The following is a 17257-nucleotide window of genomic DNA, read 5'->3' on the forward strand; positions in this document are numbered from 1 at the left end:
AGAGAGGGGTGCTTGCTGATGGGTGCACTCTGACTCATGTCCCTGCCCCCCACCTTTACCCCTCCGCCCCAGTGAGAGCCTGTACCAGCTCCTGTCACAGACATCCCCAGAGAACATGCACCGCAATTTGGCCCAGTATGGGCTGGACCCAGCCACGCGCTACCCCAACCTGAACCTCCAGGCTGTATCCTCCAATCAGGTCAGAATCCCTGGCACCCTCACCAGACTTCCCAGGGGGGCCCCCTCCTCCAGGGCAGGCCTTTCCTCCAGACCTGCGCAGTCCTACCCTAGAGTTGGCCCTACCCCAGGGGGGTCAGCCTGCCTTGAGACCTGAAATGGCTGCCGTAGGTGCGAGACCTGTATGATGTGATGGCCAAGGAGCCGGTGCCGAGGAAGAAGGACAGCACCGACGCGGGGAAGCCTGACAGTGGTAAGCAGGCCTTCCTCCAGGGCATGTCCAAAATCTTTACCAGCCAGCGAGGCTAAGCACCCACTTACAGAACAGCTGCCACCTCAGCCCGGAGCAGGCACTGGAGCACTGATGGTGGGCAGATTTGGGGCGTCTGGAGAGTGGAGGGAGGGGCAGTGGAGCCCTCAGCAGCAGCTGTTGGCCAGTGTGTGGAAGTTTCAGGACCTCAACCACTACTTCCACAGCAGCTGAATGGCCGCCATGCTGCCCTGTGCTCGGCTGTTCTGCCTGACCCCTCCCAGCCTTGCAGACTCCAAGCTCACCTTTTTTTGAGCCTCTGGGTCTCCCTTGCCCCTCAGTTCATAGCCTGCTGCCGTCCATGTGGCTAGCAGTGATTTCCCCTTATCCATTCCCTCACTTTATTCCAGAAAAGGGTTTGTTTGTTTTTATGGGAAAATTGGGATGAAGGAGGTACTGCTGATGGTGTCAGGTTGGTGCCCTAGTAGGGGTGGGACCCTGCCTCCCTCTTCCTACCAACTACACCCTAGCAACGGGCTCTCTGCGAGCCCAGGGGCCTTGGGCACAGCACACCCTCCTCTCCCAGGGTCAGCGGGCACACAGGAGGAACTGCTACGCTGGTGCCAGGAGCAGACGGCTGGCTACCCTGGTGTCCATGTCACCAACCTTTCTTCCTCCTGGGCTGATGGGCTGGCTCTGTGTGCCCTGGTGAACCGGCTGCGGCCTGGCCTGCTGTGAGTTGCCAATGAGGCTCAGGGGTCCCTGGCAGACCAATCTCTCTTTCACACCTCTGCCCCTCCCTCTACTTCAGGCAGTGTGGAGTGGTGGGCAGATTACTGTGCGGGAGTTAGCACACCCAGTTGAGTCCCAGCGCCACCACTTGCCCAAGTCACTTCCCCTCCCCAGGGATAGTATTCCTGCCTGAATCTGCCTGCCCTCCTGCCTGAGAATCTTATAAGAATCAAATGCATTCAACAGGGGCAGCTCTGTGAGTGGTAGAGATCCCCAAGCCAGAGGTTGTCCTGGGATCGTGGTGGTGGTGGCGGCAGTATAGCACAGAAAAGAAGAACCCTTCCGCCCTCTGCCTTTGCACTCCCCCAGCCCTTCCCACCGCCCCTATACCCACCATCTCCCCCTCTGATGGGGTCAGGTTCTGGTCTCCCATTGGCTACTCTCCTGATACCCACAGGGAACCCTCAGAGCTGCAGGGAGTTGGGGCTCTGGAAGCGACTGGCTGGGCGCTGAAGATGGCAGAACATGAACTGGGCATCACACCCGTGTTGTCCGCACAGGCAGTGGTGGCAGGAAGTGACCCACTGGGCCTCATCGCCTACCTCAGCCACTTCCACAGTGCCTTCAAAAGCACAGGCCACAGCCCAGGTGAGCTGGAGGGTGAGACGAGGAGGGGCGTGTGTGTGTGTGTGTGTGTGTGTGTGTGTGTGTGTGAGAGAGAGAGAGAGAGAGAGAGAGAGAGAGGGAAAGGGAGAGAGAGAGAGAGAGAGAGAGGAGGATGCCTTCTGAGGGACAGCCTGGGAGAGGTGTCCCTTTGGGCTGGAGTGTGGTTGGTCTATTCTGGGGGCACAGTATGGCCCATCTACCCTTATACCCCGACTCTCCCTGCAGGCCCCGCCAGCCAAGGCGCCCTGGGGACCTCCAGTGCTGTACTGTTCCTTGGCAAACTGCAGAGGACCCTGCAACGGACCCGGGCCCAGGTGATCTGGGCAGTGGTTCCCAGTGGGGGTCACTGGGGGGAAGGGGAGGACTGGTGGTGCAGAGCCCCATGCTGAGTGTAGGACTTGTTACAGGAAAACGGGGAGGATGCAGGTGGCAAGAAGCCACGCCTGGAGGTAAATACATGCAAGGGCTGGACAGTCCCCTGTCCCATGTTCCGGTCCCTTTCCCGGGACACGTCCCCATGTTCTGTGCCCCCATGTATTGCTCCCCCTGCCCACCCCTCTGTTGTCTCCCTTCCTAGTCTCACTTCCCTTCCCTTCCAGCCCTTCCTATTCATCTGCACACATCCACTCCCCAGCTGATCCTGCCTCTACCTCTACCTCCCGGCCTGAACACTTACCTCCTTAGGTAGAGGCCGAGTCCCCCAGTGCTGAGGAGCCACCTGTCCCAGAGGCTGGTGTACCCCTGACACCCCCCTCACACCAGGAGGTGAGAATGGGGACCCTGCCTGCAGGCAGAGGCTTGGGGTCAGGGAGGGGGTTTCAGGGACAGGGGAGAGCTTCCCAGCTGACCCTGTGGCACGGGGATGGGTGCAGGCTGGTGGCGAGGACCTGTGTGCACTCTGTGGGGAACGCCTCTACATCCTGGAACGCCTGTGCGCCGACGGCCGTTTCTACCACCGGAGCTGCTTCTGCTGCCATGTCTGTGAGGCCACACTGTGGCCAGGTAGCTACGGACAGCACCCAGAAGATGGTGAGTGGGCCCAGGAGGCCCCGAGAGGGACTTTGGGCATGGCCCTGCCCGGAGGCAAGGAGTTGGAAGGTGGAGGGGAATTGGGGTGCTGGGCATGAGGTGGAAACAGGCTCAAGATGGCACTTGGTTCCCCTGAGCTCATATCTCTGTCTCCTCCAAAGCCCCCAAAGTGGGGTTCTAAGGAACCAGGAGGCTAACGGAAGTTCACCTGCAAACCCAGAGTCCTGTCACCCCACCTCCCTGATAAATGGAGCCTCTGGGCATTGTGCTGCCTCCATCTGATGCCTCTCCCCCTCTCTGCCCTCCCCAGGACACTTCTACTGCCTCCAGCACCTGCCCCAGCCACGTCACACAGAGGAGGGCAACGACAGGGGCCCCGGGAGTCAGGTAAAAGCTGCGAGTGTGCTGGGGGCGGGAACGTAACAGCGTCGCATTAAGCCCAGAGGACTTTGCCGGGGTAACTGAATGTTCCCCACTAGAATGTAGTAGGGATTTCTGTTGTTTCACTGACTGCTGCAGCCCAAGTATTCAGAGCACTGTCAGACACTGTCCAGTAAATGAATGAATTCCAGGGCCCACATTTGTCTAAAGGGGTAGCCTCAACCCTGCACTGGGCAGGTCACTGACCAGACCACACGGTGGCTTTTCTAGGACCTCCCCATGCCATCCGGCCCCTCGACTCCCGTGGCCCCCCAGGAGGGGACCAGTTCTGTCCCAAGCCCCAACCAGCCCACCCGTCGGCCGATCCGCCTCTCCAGCCCAGAACGCAAGAGGTTGTCCTCCCTTAATTTGACCCCTGACCCGGAAATGAAGCCTCCACCCAAGCCCCCCCGCAGCTGCTCTGCCTTGGCCCGCCAGGCCCTGGAGGGCAGCTTCCTGGGATGGGGAGTGCCAATCCAGAGCCCTCAAGGTAACTGCTCTGCCCAGAGGTGCTGACCCAGGGTGGGGATGGGCAGGTGGTGCTGGGATTCCTGGAGGGGCATGCTGGGGAATGGAAAGGGAGATTGGGGACCCCGGGTCATGTCTACTTCTCTGCTCAGTTCTTATGGCCATGGAGAAGGAGGAAGAAGGGAACGCCTCCTCCAGTGAAGAGGAAGAAGAGGAAAAGGAAGACGTGGCTTTGGACTCAGACGTGGAACAGGTGAGTGGAAGAAACCTGGCCCCGTTCTGCTCACGCCGTCCCACCCCCCGCCACAGGAGAAACCCACAGCTGTTCACGCCTCTGAACCCTGTTCTCGGAAGGTCTTCTCACCCAGTCTGACTCTTTCATGGCTCTAAGCTTCCATCTTTTCTACCAGAACTCACCCCCCCTTCCAGCCCAGGTTCCTTTTGGCCCCTTCCAGACCAATCTCCCCCAACCCCTATCCACCAAGAGGCCAGGCCCTGCCCCTGACTGGTCTGACCCGCCGTAGGCTCTGCTGACCTTCGCCAAGAACTCAGGCACCATGGACAAGTACCCCACCTGGCGGCGGACCCTGCTGCGCCGTGCTAAGGAGGAGGAGATGAAGAGGTTCTGCAAGGCCCAGGTGGGACTAGGGCTTCCCAGTTCTGATGGGCTCAGTGTGAGGCTGGGGACCAGAGCTTCGCCAGTGCTCCGTTCTTGAACAATCCAGACTTCTGGGTCTCGTCTTGTCCTCCTCAGAGCATCCAGCGGCGACTGAATGAGATTGAGGCTGCTCTGAGGGAGCTGGAGGCCGAGGGGATGAAGGTGGAGCTGGCCTTGAGGAACCAGAGCAGTGAGTGCAGCTGGGGGAGGATAAGCTGGGGTACCCCTTTGCCTCTGGCACTGTGTACAGCTCCCAGCGATCCCCCAAACCACTAGGCTCCGGCCCACAGCAGGTTCCATTCCTCATGCTCAGGACTCCTATGGCCCTGGTTGGAGGCCTCCGGACCACCCATTGTTCTTCTTTCTCATCAGGTTCCCCAGAACAGCAAAAGGCACTGTGGATAAAACAGCTGCTACACCTCGTTGAGAAGAAGAACAGCCTGTTGGCTGAGGAGGCTGAGCTCATGATCAAGTAAGGGACATGGGGAGGTGACAGTGTCTTATGAGCCAGGCCCAGCTAGGTCCTTGGGCACCATGGACGCTGTGCCCCCTCTATCCCTGCCCTCCACAGGGTACAGGAGCTGAGCCTGGAGGAGAAACAATTGCAGCTGGACCAGGAGCTTCGAGGCTACATGAACCGGGAAGGTATGCAGGATGTGGGGAGAGGCAGACATCATGGGGCTGGAGTTTGTAGGAGCCTTGTGATCTCAGTCCTCTAGTCAGAGTCCCTCCAACGCGAGGACGCCAGAGGAAGGGACAGCAGCCCCCACTCTGCCTGCAGTTCCATCAGAGCAGTGCATTTGGGCTTTTGTGTAGGATTTCCGTTTAAAGCGGTGCCGCTGGGAAACAAAGCTAGAAAACCACTGGTGCTGACCAACCTACTTTACAGATTAGGAAACAAAGGTCAGGTTGTAGAAATCACACAGGCCAGGAGTAGGCTGTGCCTCTCTGGCCTCCCGGCCCAGTTCTCTAAGCTTCGTCTTCTCCCTTCAGAAAGCCTAAAGACAGCTGCCGACCGGCAGGCTGAGGAGATGATCCTGAAGAAGCTGGTGAGTGTGGTGAACCAGCGAGATGCCCTCATCCGCTTCCAGGAGGAGTGCCGGCTCAGCGAGCTGGCATCAGGGCCAAAGGCCCAGGGCTAGAGGAGGGTGGGCTACCTGCCTTCCTCCCTAAAAGACCATCCCACCCAAGGACAGTGCCACCCTGCTCATCTGGGCTGCTTGGGAGAGGGCCTCACTGTTGACAATAAAAATGTGTTTGCCACCCACAGGACTGAGGCTGCCCGCAGATGGGAGATGGGATGTGTAGGGAGAGCAGATGTGTAGGAAGGAGCCTGAAGGTCTACACCAGTGACGGCGAACCTTTTGAGCTCGGCGTGTCAGCATTTTGAAAAACCCTAACTTAACTCTGGTGCTGTGTCACATATAGAAATTTTTTGATATTTGCAACCATAGTAAAACAAAGATTTATATTTTTGATATTTATTTTATATATTTAAATGCCATTTAACAAAAAAAAAATCAACCAAAAAGATGAGTTCGCATGTCACTTTTGACACGTGTCATAGGTTCGCTATCACTGGTCTACACTGTGACCGTGACTGTGACCATTGGCCCCAATCACTGCCTCTACAAGAAAAAAAGGCAGAGCCATCCAAGTGCCAAGCTTTATTGGTCCTCAGCCCTGTTCCCCTCCTGATGACCCAGGGACAAGGCTGGCTGAGACTCTGGACCCAGGTCCTGGGCCTCCCTTGCCCTTCCCAGCACATGCTGGAGCTCAGCCCGGGCCTTACATAAGCCCTTGGCCTCCTGCATGTGGAAGGTGTAGACTGCACCTGCCCCCAGCAGCAGTCCTACACTGGGGGTCCACAGCAGTATGGCAACTTCCCTGACCCCACCTCCAGCTGCCAGGCTACACAGCACTGCCAAGAGAAGCAGCCCCAGACCAATCACGTAGCCAGCACAGGTGGCCCACCGCCGAGCTTGAGCCACAGCCTGATCCAGCTCTGTCAAAGCCTCCCTTAGCACAGTGACCAATGGTGAATTCTCTGCTGCTCCTAGAACAGGGCAGGGCAGTGGGGCAGAAGAGAGGGTCAGCGTGGAAGGGCTGCCCTGTGGTGGGGAGGGACCAAAGGAAAGGGTGGGGGTGGCTCACCATGGGTAGAGCTTGGGTCCTCCTGGGGTGGGCTGTGTCTCACACACAGAGTAGCCATCAGGGCCTCATGATCAGAGAGTGGGGAGCCACTGTGAGGGTCAAGGCCTGTGGTAGTTTTGAGAGTCTTACAGGAGATGTAGAACCCAGAAACTGCCTGGGAAAAGTAAAGGCCAGAGAGAGAACATTGCTTTCCCAGAGAACCAGCTCCTGGCTATCCCATTCTCCAGTCATCAGTGAACTAAGACTAGACTGACTGGGCAAAGGAACCACACAGGTTAGTGAGAGAAGAGACGCGGTGGGTGAAGACACAGCGTGGGGAGAGGCCTGACCTTGTAAAGCACATAGTCGATGCGGATGCCACAGGGAAATGGCTGCAGTTCCTTCTGGTTGACGTAGCAGTTGTCGGGTACCATGGTACAACCTTCTTCAGAGCCCTAGGTGAATAGTTGGCTTGTGCCAGGATGCAGGGGAAGAGGGAAAGAAGCTGGGCCTCCAGGTGGGGAAATCATCAGGCAAGTCCCTCACCTTGAAGTCCCGGGTCTCAAGGTAGGCATCACGCAGCCCTGTCCACTCCTTCAGGAGGCGGCAGCCCAGGTCCTTTGGGTGCAAGTTGAGATCCCCGCACAATAGAACCACGTCAGCCTTCTTGGATGTATGGCTGGGGAAACCAGGTGAGTAAGGCCAAGAATTCTTCCCTAGCCAGCCTCCGTCCTATTAGTGAGGCCTTGGCCACCCCTCAGCCCCTGACCCCATCCCACTTCCCTTGTCAAGCCCAGGCTCACACACTGGATGAAATGGGCCAGTTCCCAAGCTTGGACCACACGATGTGCTAGGTAGATGTCCTTCTGTCGATTGTACTCTGCGTGGAGCTGAGCAAGATAAGATGAGATTACAGCAGATGCGACTAAGGGTCCCAAGGGAAGGTCTGCATTAAGCCTGTGTCACTTGGCACGATGCTCGGTAGGGTGAACCTTGCCTACTGACTTTAGGAGAGCCTGCCCTCACGCCCCCAGGCGGTCCAGCCAGAGGAGCCCCGTCTCTCCCTTCCAGGACCAGGCTGCCTGTCCCAGCCCCCAGCACTACCCGCCTGCTTCACTCACATGGGTGACGTAGGCATTGAGGACCAGTCCACTTAGATGGAGCACCAGCAGCCCCACAGCCTTCCCGCAGAACCAGTCACCATGATGGATCTGCAGGCAGGAGGGGGCAAGGAACTCAGGGCTGCTACCCTCTTCCTGCCCATCCCTGCAGCCCTAGGAAGCTGCCTCCTTTACCGTGTTAGTGAGGGCTGGGGAAGGGGGGGGGGGGGGGCGTGGAAGAGGTCAGAAGTCAGAGGTCAGGCATACCATGTAAGGGTAGCCATTGAGAGTGTAGACATGCTGGGTGAATTCCTGGATTGGGTGTTTGGAGAAGACACAGAGGCCACTGCCGATGATGCCACTGAAAGACAAGTCCTGATTAATAACGGCCAGAAAAGCAGGAAGAGAAAGAACCAGTCCTCTTCCCGTCCCTTGTCTCAGCACTTATCAGCTACTTCTTTCTGTCTGTGCTGGGGCCAGCCCCAGAACACAGCTCAAAGCCACAGCCTTGTGGGATGAACGATAAGGCGACCCGATGATGAGGCCGAAGGTGAGCTGAAGAGCTAGGATGTTCCTGGTTCCACCCTCTCCCGCTTCCACACCCAGACCAAAGTTGCTAGGGAAGAGGAGGGCAGGTGCAGGCAGGACAGGGTCACAGGGTCGGGCTGGCAGGGCCCAGGGCCTCCGGCCTGAGAACCGGCGTCCAGGCCAGTAGGCTGCTCACCTCCTGAAGTAGTGTGCAGACGGGTAGGTGGGCAACAGCTTCTGCCTCAGGTACTGGAAGTCCTGCTCACTCCACACCTGGGGGGCAGGGGGGAGGGAGGCAGTCCGCCTGGCTCTTCCCTCGGGGAAAGTCTGCAGCCACCGCCCCTCCCACCGGGCTTCCCCCCAGCCCACCTCCTGCAGCAGAGCCAGGTCGAAGCTCTCCAAGTTCAGAAAGTCCGCCAGGCGCTTCACGCGGTCCGCTCGGTGCTTGCTCAGGTAGGGGATGGCCCTAAGGACGGAAGGGCCAGGGGCGGTGACTGCTGGGGCGCTCGGCCCTCCGACCCACTAGCGGGGGCCAGGTGTGGGTTTTGGAGGTGCGGGTTCCCCCAGCCCTCTGAGATGGTAGGACGGGATGTGAGGCTGGCCGCCTCCTCCTGCGGCCCCAGATCGCACCCCGCGGAAGCACTCACCAGCAGTTGAGGTTAAAAACCCTCAGTCTCATGGAGAAGTTGGGCTTCATGGCGGGACGCGCTAAGGACAAGGGACAGATCGGCTTCCTCCGCGACGGGCGCAGTCGGGACCCGAGCGGGCGGGCGGCGCCTCCTCCCGGGGCGGCGCGCACAGGTGGTCAGCCCCGCCCCCGCGCTCCCTGGAAGGCCGGGGCCCGAAGCCGCGCTGGCTCCTAAGCCCCCGCCGCTCCGGCCCGGGGCCCCCTCGCGATCCGAGACAGACGCCCGTGTTACCGGGGCAACCGGGCTGCTGGCCCCAGCTGGCTGCCCCCCGAGCCGGAAAGGCGATCTGTGGCGAAGCCCGGGAGCGTACCGGAGCGAGGCCCGCGCGCGGGGGGGACGCTGACGGGGCTGCGAGCCGGGCTGAGGCGCGCGGGGCGCGGGGCGCGGGGCTCCCGGTTCCTCTCCCCCGAAGCTGTCCTGGGCCTCGGCGGCCCGCGCGCCCTCGCCCGCCTCCCACCCGGCTCACCAGCAACAGGCAAACCAGCCGGGCCGCCGCCGCCCGCCCTTGGCCCCGCCCCTCCCTCCCCCCTCCCTGCGGACGTGGGGGCGGGGCCGCGCGGTTGCCCGGGCGACACGCAGTGTTTGTGCTCGGAGCCGGGCGCGAGCGCCGCGATGGCGGGCCAGTGCCGCTCGCCGTCGCCGCCCGAGCGGCCGCTGCAGGTGAAGGTGGTGGGGGTCTTCAAGAGCTCCAGCTTCCAGATTGCGAAGAGCACCGCAGAGGTAACGGCGGAGCAGCCGCGAGTGCGGGCGGCCCTCCGGCGTCCTCGCCTCGCCCTCGTGGAGGCCGACGGGGGCGGGGGGGTCGATGCTCCGGAGGGGTCGATGCTCCGGAAGGCGGCGCCGGTCTGGTTGGACCTGAGCGTGCAGGGGAAATGTGCGGGTTCGGGGGGCGGGCATTCCACTTCGAGAAGGGCTGCCTTTAAAGGGCCTCCGAGCGAAGGAAGCCTTCAGAGCCTTCAGAACCTTGCTGGGCACAAAGGTAATTCCTCCCCTCTGCGTAGCCACACATTGTGTTCCACATTAACTTTTAACTGGAATTACAGATTTTAAAAATTCACGAAAAAATGTTTAGGAAAAAGCTACCAAATAATTAGCTGATTTATTTATTTATTTATTTTACAAACTCCCACTCCAAGTGATTTTTGAAAACCATTTGGGAAGTTTTATTATTATTATTATTATTTTTTTTAATATATTTTATTGATTTTTTCTACAGAGAGGAAGGGAGAGAGATAGAGAGTTAGAAACATCGATGAGAGAGAAACATCGATCAGCTGCCTCCTGCACACTCCCCGCTAGGGATGTGCCCGCAACCCAGGCACATGCCCTTGACCGTAATCGAACCCGGGACCTCTCAGTCCGCAGGCTGACGCTCTATCCACTGAGCCAAACCGGTTTTGGCTTTTATTATTATTTAAAATTTCTATAGCAGTCACTACATTCCAATCGAAGTAGGTGCTTGAGGGGATTTCTTCATAAATGACCAACCATCAGGTGCTTTGGAGAATACAGATAATTATTTGTAAACACACAGAACGATCTAGATGGAAAAACACTTTAATTGGAATGATGTGGCCAGGTCAGTGATGTTGCAACACACCTATAACCCCGGTGCCGGGGAAATGTAGAATTCAGCATGTCTTTGGGGTTTGCTCCAGAATTGATGCTTTAAAATTATGCCACGCTTCTCTCCTTCCCACTCGACTCTAGGACAATACCTTATTCATGTTTATATCTTCCAAAGTACTCAGCTGGATACTTAACACAAAATGTTCCCAAACAGAAAAAATCTTAAATTGCTATCTTGCCTAGTCCAAGTCCACAGAGTTAAAGAAAAGTTTGTAATTATATCAAGTCAGGAAATAGTAACTAATTTGTGAAATAGGTAAAGTTTACATCAAAATGAAGAGAATAAGTGATCAGAAGGCTTTGGAAACAATATATGGGTCATCAAAACAAGTAGAAATTGTTTGTGTTATTTGGGCTGATGGGATCAACCTAGTTTTATGGCCTAAATTGTAATTCATGTGTTTGAGGAATTTTATCCCTTTGTTTTTCTCAGCAACTTTTATGAAAGCACGTGTTTTCTGTGCCTGCTCCACACTGTAGATAAGGTGTGGGCAGTGTTTTTGTGTAAAGTCCAGATATTAGATTATTAGGCCTTCGGGCCCATAGATTTTCGATGGCTACTACTCAGCTCTGTCCTTGTGGTGCAAAAGCACCCACAGACAATATGTAAATGAGTAGTGGTTTTCCAATAAAACTATTGTGCACACTACAATTTGACTTGCATATAATTTCACATGACATGAGATATGATTCTTTTGATTTTTTGATTTGGCCTGCTGTAGAGCACACACTAAGTCAAGAAAACAATGCCGTTATTATGTTAGTAATGATAATTTCCCTTTCGTAAGCTTTTGCCTACTGTAGCTCTATTTGAATATGAAGGCATCAATGTAAATTCAGTTAGTTCTATCTCAATAAAGGATCTGTGAAAATAAGTCCAATGTGATAATTTGTGAGCAATCCCAGATGCCTAAGTAACTGACAAAGATTCAGATTTCTAAAGAGTAAGTATTGCCCTAACCGGTTTGGCTCAGTGGATAGAGCATCGGCCTGCGGACTGAAGGGTCCCGGGTTCGATTCCAGTCAAGGGCATGTACCTTGGTTGCGGGCACATCCCCAGTAGGGAGTGTGCAGGAGGCAGCTGGTGGATGTTTCTCTCTCATTGATGTTTCTAACTCTCTATCCCTCTTCCTTCCTCTCTGTAAAAAATCAATAAAATATATTTTTTAAAAAAGAGTAAGTATTACATAATATACTAATTTGGAAGAAGTCCATTTTAGAACAAACACTAAATTACGAAGAAAGTGTGGTTAAGTATGCTCAATTTGAAAACTGTTGGGCTTAGTTATTCCAGGTGGTCCCTCAGTTCGAGACAGTCATCCTGCACAGTTGCCTCAGACTCCGCAGACCCCGGAATTGAGAAAAAAGCACACATCATCTGCTGGTTGGGGACAGTAGTCTAGGAAGGAAATGGCCAGATTGCTGTTGCCCTCTTCTGCTATCCCTAGTCCCAAGGCAAGACGCCCTCACATCCTGGCTGTCTACCCTTGAAACGTGCCAGATCAGTGTCCTGTTAGACCACGATGGGAGAGGCCAGCTGTCACTTCTCCCTGTTGGCCCATCTATTCCTCAGACCCACTCAGAAAGGTGAGGTCTAATTGTTGTTGCCTCAACTACCTTCTCTTGCTTTAGGAGGAGGAAAAGTATGACAGATTAGGAGTTAAAACTTTTTATTTTTGACAGGGATTGTTAACTAGTAAGAATTTTCTCTGAATCATAAAGACAAAATAATATACGTTAAACTAAAACATGCTCAATATCTAAACCTAAACATATTTAGGATTTACTTCTCTTTTTCGCAAGAGGTATAACCACAACCGTATCCTTTTGGTCATTCTCCATATATCAGTGAATTAAGCAATAATTAAATAATTAAATAAATAAGCATCTATTTATTTTAGCTAAAAGTATCCATAGATCCACTGAGGGTTAGTAAGAGTTTAACTTAGGAAAACTGGTTCTAAAAGAACATGGCATATATAATACTTTTTGTAATACTTTAAGCAATAAAACAAAATTTAAAAGAATAATAAAAAATAAATAAATACAGTTCCTCAAAAAAAAAAAAGATGAACAAAAATAGATACAGAGGCGGAGTAGCATCGAACACACTATCAAACTACAGCGGGAAGGCTGGGGAGGGTTGGGGGGCAGGAGGGGGGGGGTAAGAGATCAACCGAAGGACTTGTATGCATGCATATAAGCATAACCAATGGACACAAGACACTGGGGGGTAGGGGAAGCTGGGGGAATGTCAAGAAGGGGGGAAAAAGGAGACATATATAATATTCTTTGTAATACTTTAAGCAATAAAACAAAACTTAAAAGAATAATAAAAAATAAATACAGTTCCTCAAAAAAAAAAAAAGAACATGGCAGATCACAAAACTATTGGCACAAACTTGTTTATTTGTTCATTTGTTTATTCAGTTGCTATGTGTAAATGATCCACTCTATGCCAGATGTTGAGGCCAGTGGAAATATAGGAAAACTAAGACATAGTCTTTGTCCTCAAAGAAACGAAGAAGACGGAGCACCAGTATGGACTGGGGAGTGACTTAATGGAAGTAAACACAGGGTCCTGGGTGGCTGGCAAGGGGCATCTAACCGGACTGCAGCTCGGATATGCGTGGTGTAAAATTTCTTGGAGACCTCATAAAAATTGGGGGAAATTATTACTACTTTAAAAAAACGTACTCTAAACTAATTGTTCTATTTTGAAACCTAGTGTCTGAAGAGCAATTTTCCATCCAAATTTGATGATCCTATAATGGTTCCTCTTCAAGAATTTGCATGGGATCAATATCTACAGAAGAAGAAAAGGGTAAAGGATATTCGGGATGGGGGAAATGAGCAAAGTTTTCCCTGAAGTATTTTTATGCATTGTTTTGGAAAAACTGAAGTAGTAATTTTAGCGCAACTAACTTATTTCTCTAAATCATGCACTGTTCCTAAATCATTTCATTCATTGACCAGACTGATTTTAAGAAAAAGTAAAATATTTACAGGATTTTCTTTAGGAAGGCATGTGATAAAGGTAAGTTTTAAACTCTCAATGCTGCTATTTACCCCTCTTTGCCTGCACGTCGCTCACTCACAATACCTCTGACACCCTGATGCTCAGGTGTTACGGCCGGGCACTCTTCTCTCTGGAAGGTTTTGGTTTGGGATCACAGATATAATGAGGGGCTTGTGTTGCTTAGGGGAACTCTGATGACAGGCACCAGGTTCCCACAGGGTCGCCTTGTGCTAACTGAAGTTTCCTTCTCCGCCTCTCCTCCCCAACAGTACGCTTGGTGAATCCCAGGGCTAGCAGAGAGGGCAGATAGGTTTTCTCTTGGGTGCCAACCCTGATAAGTTGTAGTGCTGCCTGGAGGATGTGATGTGGATTCTAAGGTGGCGTCCTAGCTCAGCAATGTCTCATTTTGTGCAATGGTGGGGGCTGGAATGGTGTATACGCCTTGCTTGATACCCCTGGCCCAGTCCCATAGAGACTCCCAGTCCTGGTTTCCCTGCCCCACCCGATCTGGCCAGTGGCTGATGAAATCCCATGCCCCCTGACCAGATCAGTTTCGATTGTTCTGTGCTTGATTGCACAACGAAGTCCTGTGACCCTGTGATTATCAAGCAGATAGTGTTGCTTTACCGGACACCACTTCACTCTCCAGTCACAGGAATGGTGCAGAACGGAGTCAAGAATACCACTCGTTAAGTCTCATGCCATTTTCATAGCCATAATACCTTTTCATTGGCATTCAAATACAATCATAGCAAACACTTACAGATGGTGCTTATTATATGCCAGACACTATTCTAATAGCTTCTACATATATTAACTCTAATCCTGACACCAACCAGGGTGGCCGATGGCCCTGGTTTACCTGGGACGGAGGAGTTTCCTGGGATACAGAAATTTTAATGCCAACGCTGGGTCAGTCTTGGGCAAACCAGGACTGTTGGGCACCCTAACATAAAACAATGTTTTTCTTTTTAAAAAATATTTTTTATTAATTTCAGAGAGGAAGGAAGAGGAAGAGAGAGACAGAAACATCACTGGGGATTGAGCCCACAGCCTGGGCATGTGCCCTTGACCGGACTTGAACCTGGGACCCTTTAGTCCGCAGGTCGATACTCTATCCATTGAACCAAACCGGCTAGGGCAAACAATGTTTTTCTTAATTTTTATCATCAGACTTACTATACTGTGTACCAACCAGCATCACGCTCTGCACCTCCAGGAACCATGATCTTGGGTTTTACTTGCACCTGCTCCTCTGATATTTTCCCACTATACTCTTTAAAGGGTATTTTCTTGCCCTTTTCAGCCTGGGTTGTTGACCTTGAAATGTTTTGTGTTCTCTTCCTCCTGCGTTTCTCATGAGGCCTGAATGAGGCTTTCTAGATCATCATTGCTGCTGCTTTCCTATTCTTTATTCCTTCTTCTTCCTTTCTTCCTTCTCTAACCTTCCTCTCCTGGATAATTATCACTTTACCCTTCTCTTCCTTTTCAGGCCAGTATTTTGTCCTTCAATGTAAGTGTTGTGTCACCTGTCAGCTGTCGTGCTTCTTAGCACATTTGCGGTTAGGTCCAGGCTGGCCTTGGTCTTCAGCAGAATGTGTTGCACACCCGAGGGATGGCTTCAGGGCTCTTGAAATGCCTTTCTCTCCTCTCTAGAAAGGCAGTGTCGTACACCTAGTACTGGAAAGCCCCAGAAACCATCAGGTTCAGTCACTATCCTGAGGCAGGCGAGGACTCCTCATGTACAGAAGACAGAGTTGAGGCATTATGTCTTCAGCCTCTGAGTAAAGTGTATCTCCTACTGTATGTCTCCCGTGAAGCGAACTAAAATATCCACAGTTAAACTTTTTCTCCCCTTTTCCAAGTTTTGTGTCCTGTGAAATGTGATAACATTGGTCAAGTTAAGCAGTCTGGGAAGTATTGACCTGTAAGCTCTATCAGTGATTTATAGTTCAGCATGAACAAGTGTATTTTCTTTCTTTTTTTCAAAAATAATATTTTTATTGATTTCAGAGAGGAAAGGAGAGGGGGAGAGAGAGAGAAACATCAATGATGAGAGAGAATCATTGATTGGCTGCCTCCTGCGCGCCCCACATTGGGGATCAAGCCCAAAACCTGGGCATCATAGGTTGACACTCAACCACTGAGCCAAGCTGGCTGGACTCTATTCTCTTTCTTGAACAGGTTTTGATAAGGGCATGAGAAGTGACAGCTGAATAAGAAATCTCAAGATGAGCTGAAATGGAACGAGTTAGCAAATTGAAGGCAGGCTGTTCCCCAAACCAGCATTTCTCTAAATGCGGTCTCTAGACCAGCTGCATTGGCATCTCCTGGGATGTTCTTAGAAATGAAAATTCTCAGGCCCCACCCCAGAATCAGAAACTCAGGTGGGGCCTTGGGAATTTGTAATTTTAATTGCCCGCTAAAATTAGAGAACAGCTGTCCCAAATTAGACATGGTTCTGACATGTGACATAACACTGGGAATAATAAACCAGAATCCTCGGAGGGGACACAACTGGGATCAGGAGGTTGACTGGCAGTGTTGTGTGGATGAAAACGCACTTAGTACTTGAAAGTGCTGATGCAGGTGAGTCCTCTTCCTCACTTCCCCTTGGGTGCCCAGAAGTTCCTGTTGGCCCTCACCCTGACCCCACCTCCATGAATAAAGCATTCTTCCCATGCTTTGCACTGAAAACCATGTCTTGGGACCCCTGACCTTCCCATATATGCACACTCCCTGTATGCACACAGTCAGATGTGCTTCAGAAATGACACTACAGCCCTGGCCGGCGTGGTTCAATGGTTGGAGCATCGGCTGAAGAGTCTCGGATTTCATTCCAAGTTAAGGGCTCCTAACAGGGTTACAGGCTCACACCTGGGTTGTGGGTTCACTCCCCACTCCCATCGTGGCATATGTGGTCAATGTTGCCCCCTCCTCCCTTACACTCTCTCTGAAAAGCACTGGAAAAAATACCCTCAGGTGAGAATTAACCAAAAATAAAAAAACAAAATGACACCACAGATTGCCTTTCGTTTCAAGTTACTGTAACAAGTTTGCTACACACAGATTTTTATTACCAGGTCACCATCTATTTTCTATGATTATATCATTTTTAAGATTATTTTTAGGTCATTCTTTAAGTGATGTCAGAGTCTTGAACAATGTTCTTAAATTCTTGCTGAGAGCAAAATTCTGAGAGGTTGCAAAAAATATGTATTTTAGAGATTTAGACCTAGAGCTGAATTCAAGATCTGGCTTGTGGATTTAGCATGCGCTTATTGTTGTTGTTTTCTTTCTTTGTTACATTTTTTTTTCCCTTTACAGGAACTTAAGAATGAAGTCTGGGAATATTCTTCCAATGTCATGTGTTTTATTAATGATCTGCTGCTGGGTGATGCACTTGAACTTCAGAAATGGGCCCACAAGGTGTGGGATATGATTGACTATAAGCCTCCTGCACTTTATGAGGCACTTACTATGGATTTTTCTACTAAATTCTTAAGCGACACCAAGGCAAGTTAACACTGACTTTTAAAGAAAAGAGTGGAACCTTGATGATTATGTTGACTCAGCATTAATTACTGATATCCCTAATGGAGGGGAATATAAAAAGAGTAGGAGACCAGGTTTTGCGGAAGGATTATAATTGTGGGCAGGGTTTGGCAAGCCAGGAGAATCTCCATTTCAGAACATTCCCAACTTCCCCTTAGAGAAGCGGGTCCTCAACCCTGTGGGCCGCAACCCCCCGAAAAACAC

At 52.1% G+C, this 17257-nt stretch overlaps 3 protein-coding genes across 7 annotated transcripts in view; 2 read left to right on the forward strand and 1 right to left on the reverse strand.

Annotated features, from left to right (window-relative positions):
- Positions 1–5669, forward strand: part of MICAL1 (microtubule associated monooxygenase, calponin and LIM domain containing 1) — a 36555-nt gene extending 30886 nt beyond the window's left edge. Inside the window, 16 exon segments of the mRNA XM_023765126.1 lie at positions 56–199; positions 349–430; positions 1014–1161; positions 1617–1807; positions 2051–2139; positions 2233–2274; positions 2510–2590; positions 2698–2854; positions 3165–3241; positions 3506–3764; positions 3895–3995; positions 4267–4380; positions 4497–4590; positions 4773–4872; positions 4972–5045; positions 5394–5669. Coding sequence (XP_023620894.1) covers positions 56–199; positions 349–430; positions 1014–1161; positions 1617–1807; positions 2051–2139; positions 2233–2274; positions 2510–2590; positions 2698–2854; positions 3165–3241; positions 3506–3764; positions 3895–3995; positions 4267–4380; positions 4497–4590; positions 4773–4872; positions 4972–5045; positions 5394–5542 — 1902 coding nt within the window. The 3' untranslated portion in view covers positions 5543–5669.
- Positions 5670–6052: 383 nt separating this feature from the next.
- Positions 6053–9333, reverse strand: SMPD2 (sphingomyelin phosphodiesterase 2). Of its 2 annotated transcripts, XM_006101681.3 has the most exons (10): positions 8809–9330; positions 8531–8627; positions 8358–8434; positions 7901–7994; positions 7655–7744; positions 7341–7423; positions 7080–7212; positions 6884–6988; positions 6555–6708; positions 6053–6456 (listed from the first exon to the last, which is right to left on the reverse strand). In XM_006101681.3, the coding sequence occupies exons 1-10, from the start codon at positions 8856–8858 to the stop codon at positions 6068–6070; spliced, it is 1272 nt and encodes a 423-aa protein (XP_006101743.1). In that variant the 5' UTR covers positions 8859–9330; the 3' UTR covers positions 6053–6067. The 2 variants fall into 2 exon arrangements, with proteins under 2 accessions (XP_006101743.1, XP_023620906.1); XM_023765138.1 differs by lacking the exon at positions 6884–6988 and having other exon boundaries at positions 8809–9333.
- Positions 9334–9439: 106 nt separating this feature from the next.
- The window catches only part of PPIL6 (peptidylprolyl isomerase like 6), a 27738-nt gene continuing 19920 nt past the window's right edge, over positions 9440–17257 (forward strand). The window contains exons 1-4 of one of the 4 annotated variants that reach the window (XM_023765130.1): positions 9491–9570; positions 11928–12066; positions 13208–13303; positions 16826–17014. In XM_023765130.1, coding sequence (XP_023620898.1) covers positions 13250–13303; positions 16826–17014 — 243 coding nt within the window. In that variant the 5' untranslated portion in view covers positions 9491–9570; positions 11928–12066; positions 13208–13249. Of the gene's footprint in view, positions 9571–9768; positions 9830–11927; positions 12067–13207; positions 13304–16825; positions 17015–17257 lie in introns of those variants that run through there. The other 3 variants (XM_006101682.3, XM_014467075.2, XM_006101683.3) reach the window with 3 other exon arrangements.

Source organism: Myotis lucifugus, unplaced genomic scaffold (genome assembly GCF_000147115.1).
Source record: "Myotis lucifugus unplaced genomic scaffold, Myoluc2.0 scaffold_378, whole genome shotgun sequence".
Taxonomy (NCBI): Eukaryota; Metazoa; Chordata; class Mammalia; order Chiroptera; family Vespertilionidae; genus Myotis; species Myotis lucifugus.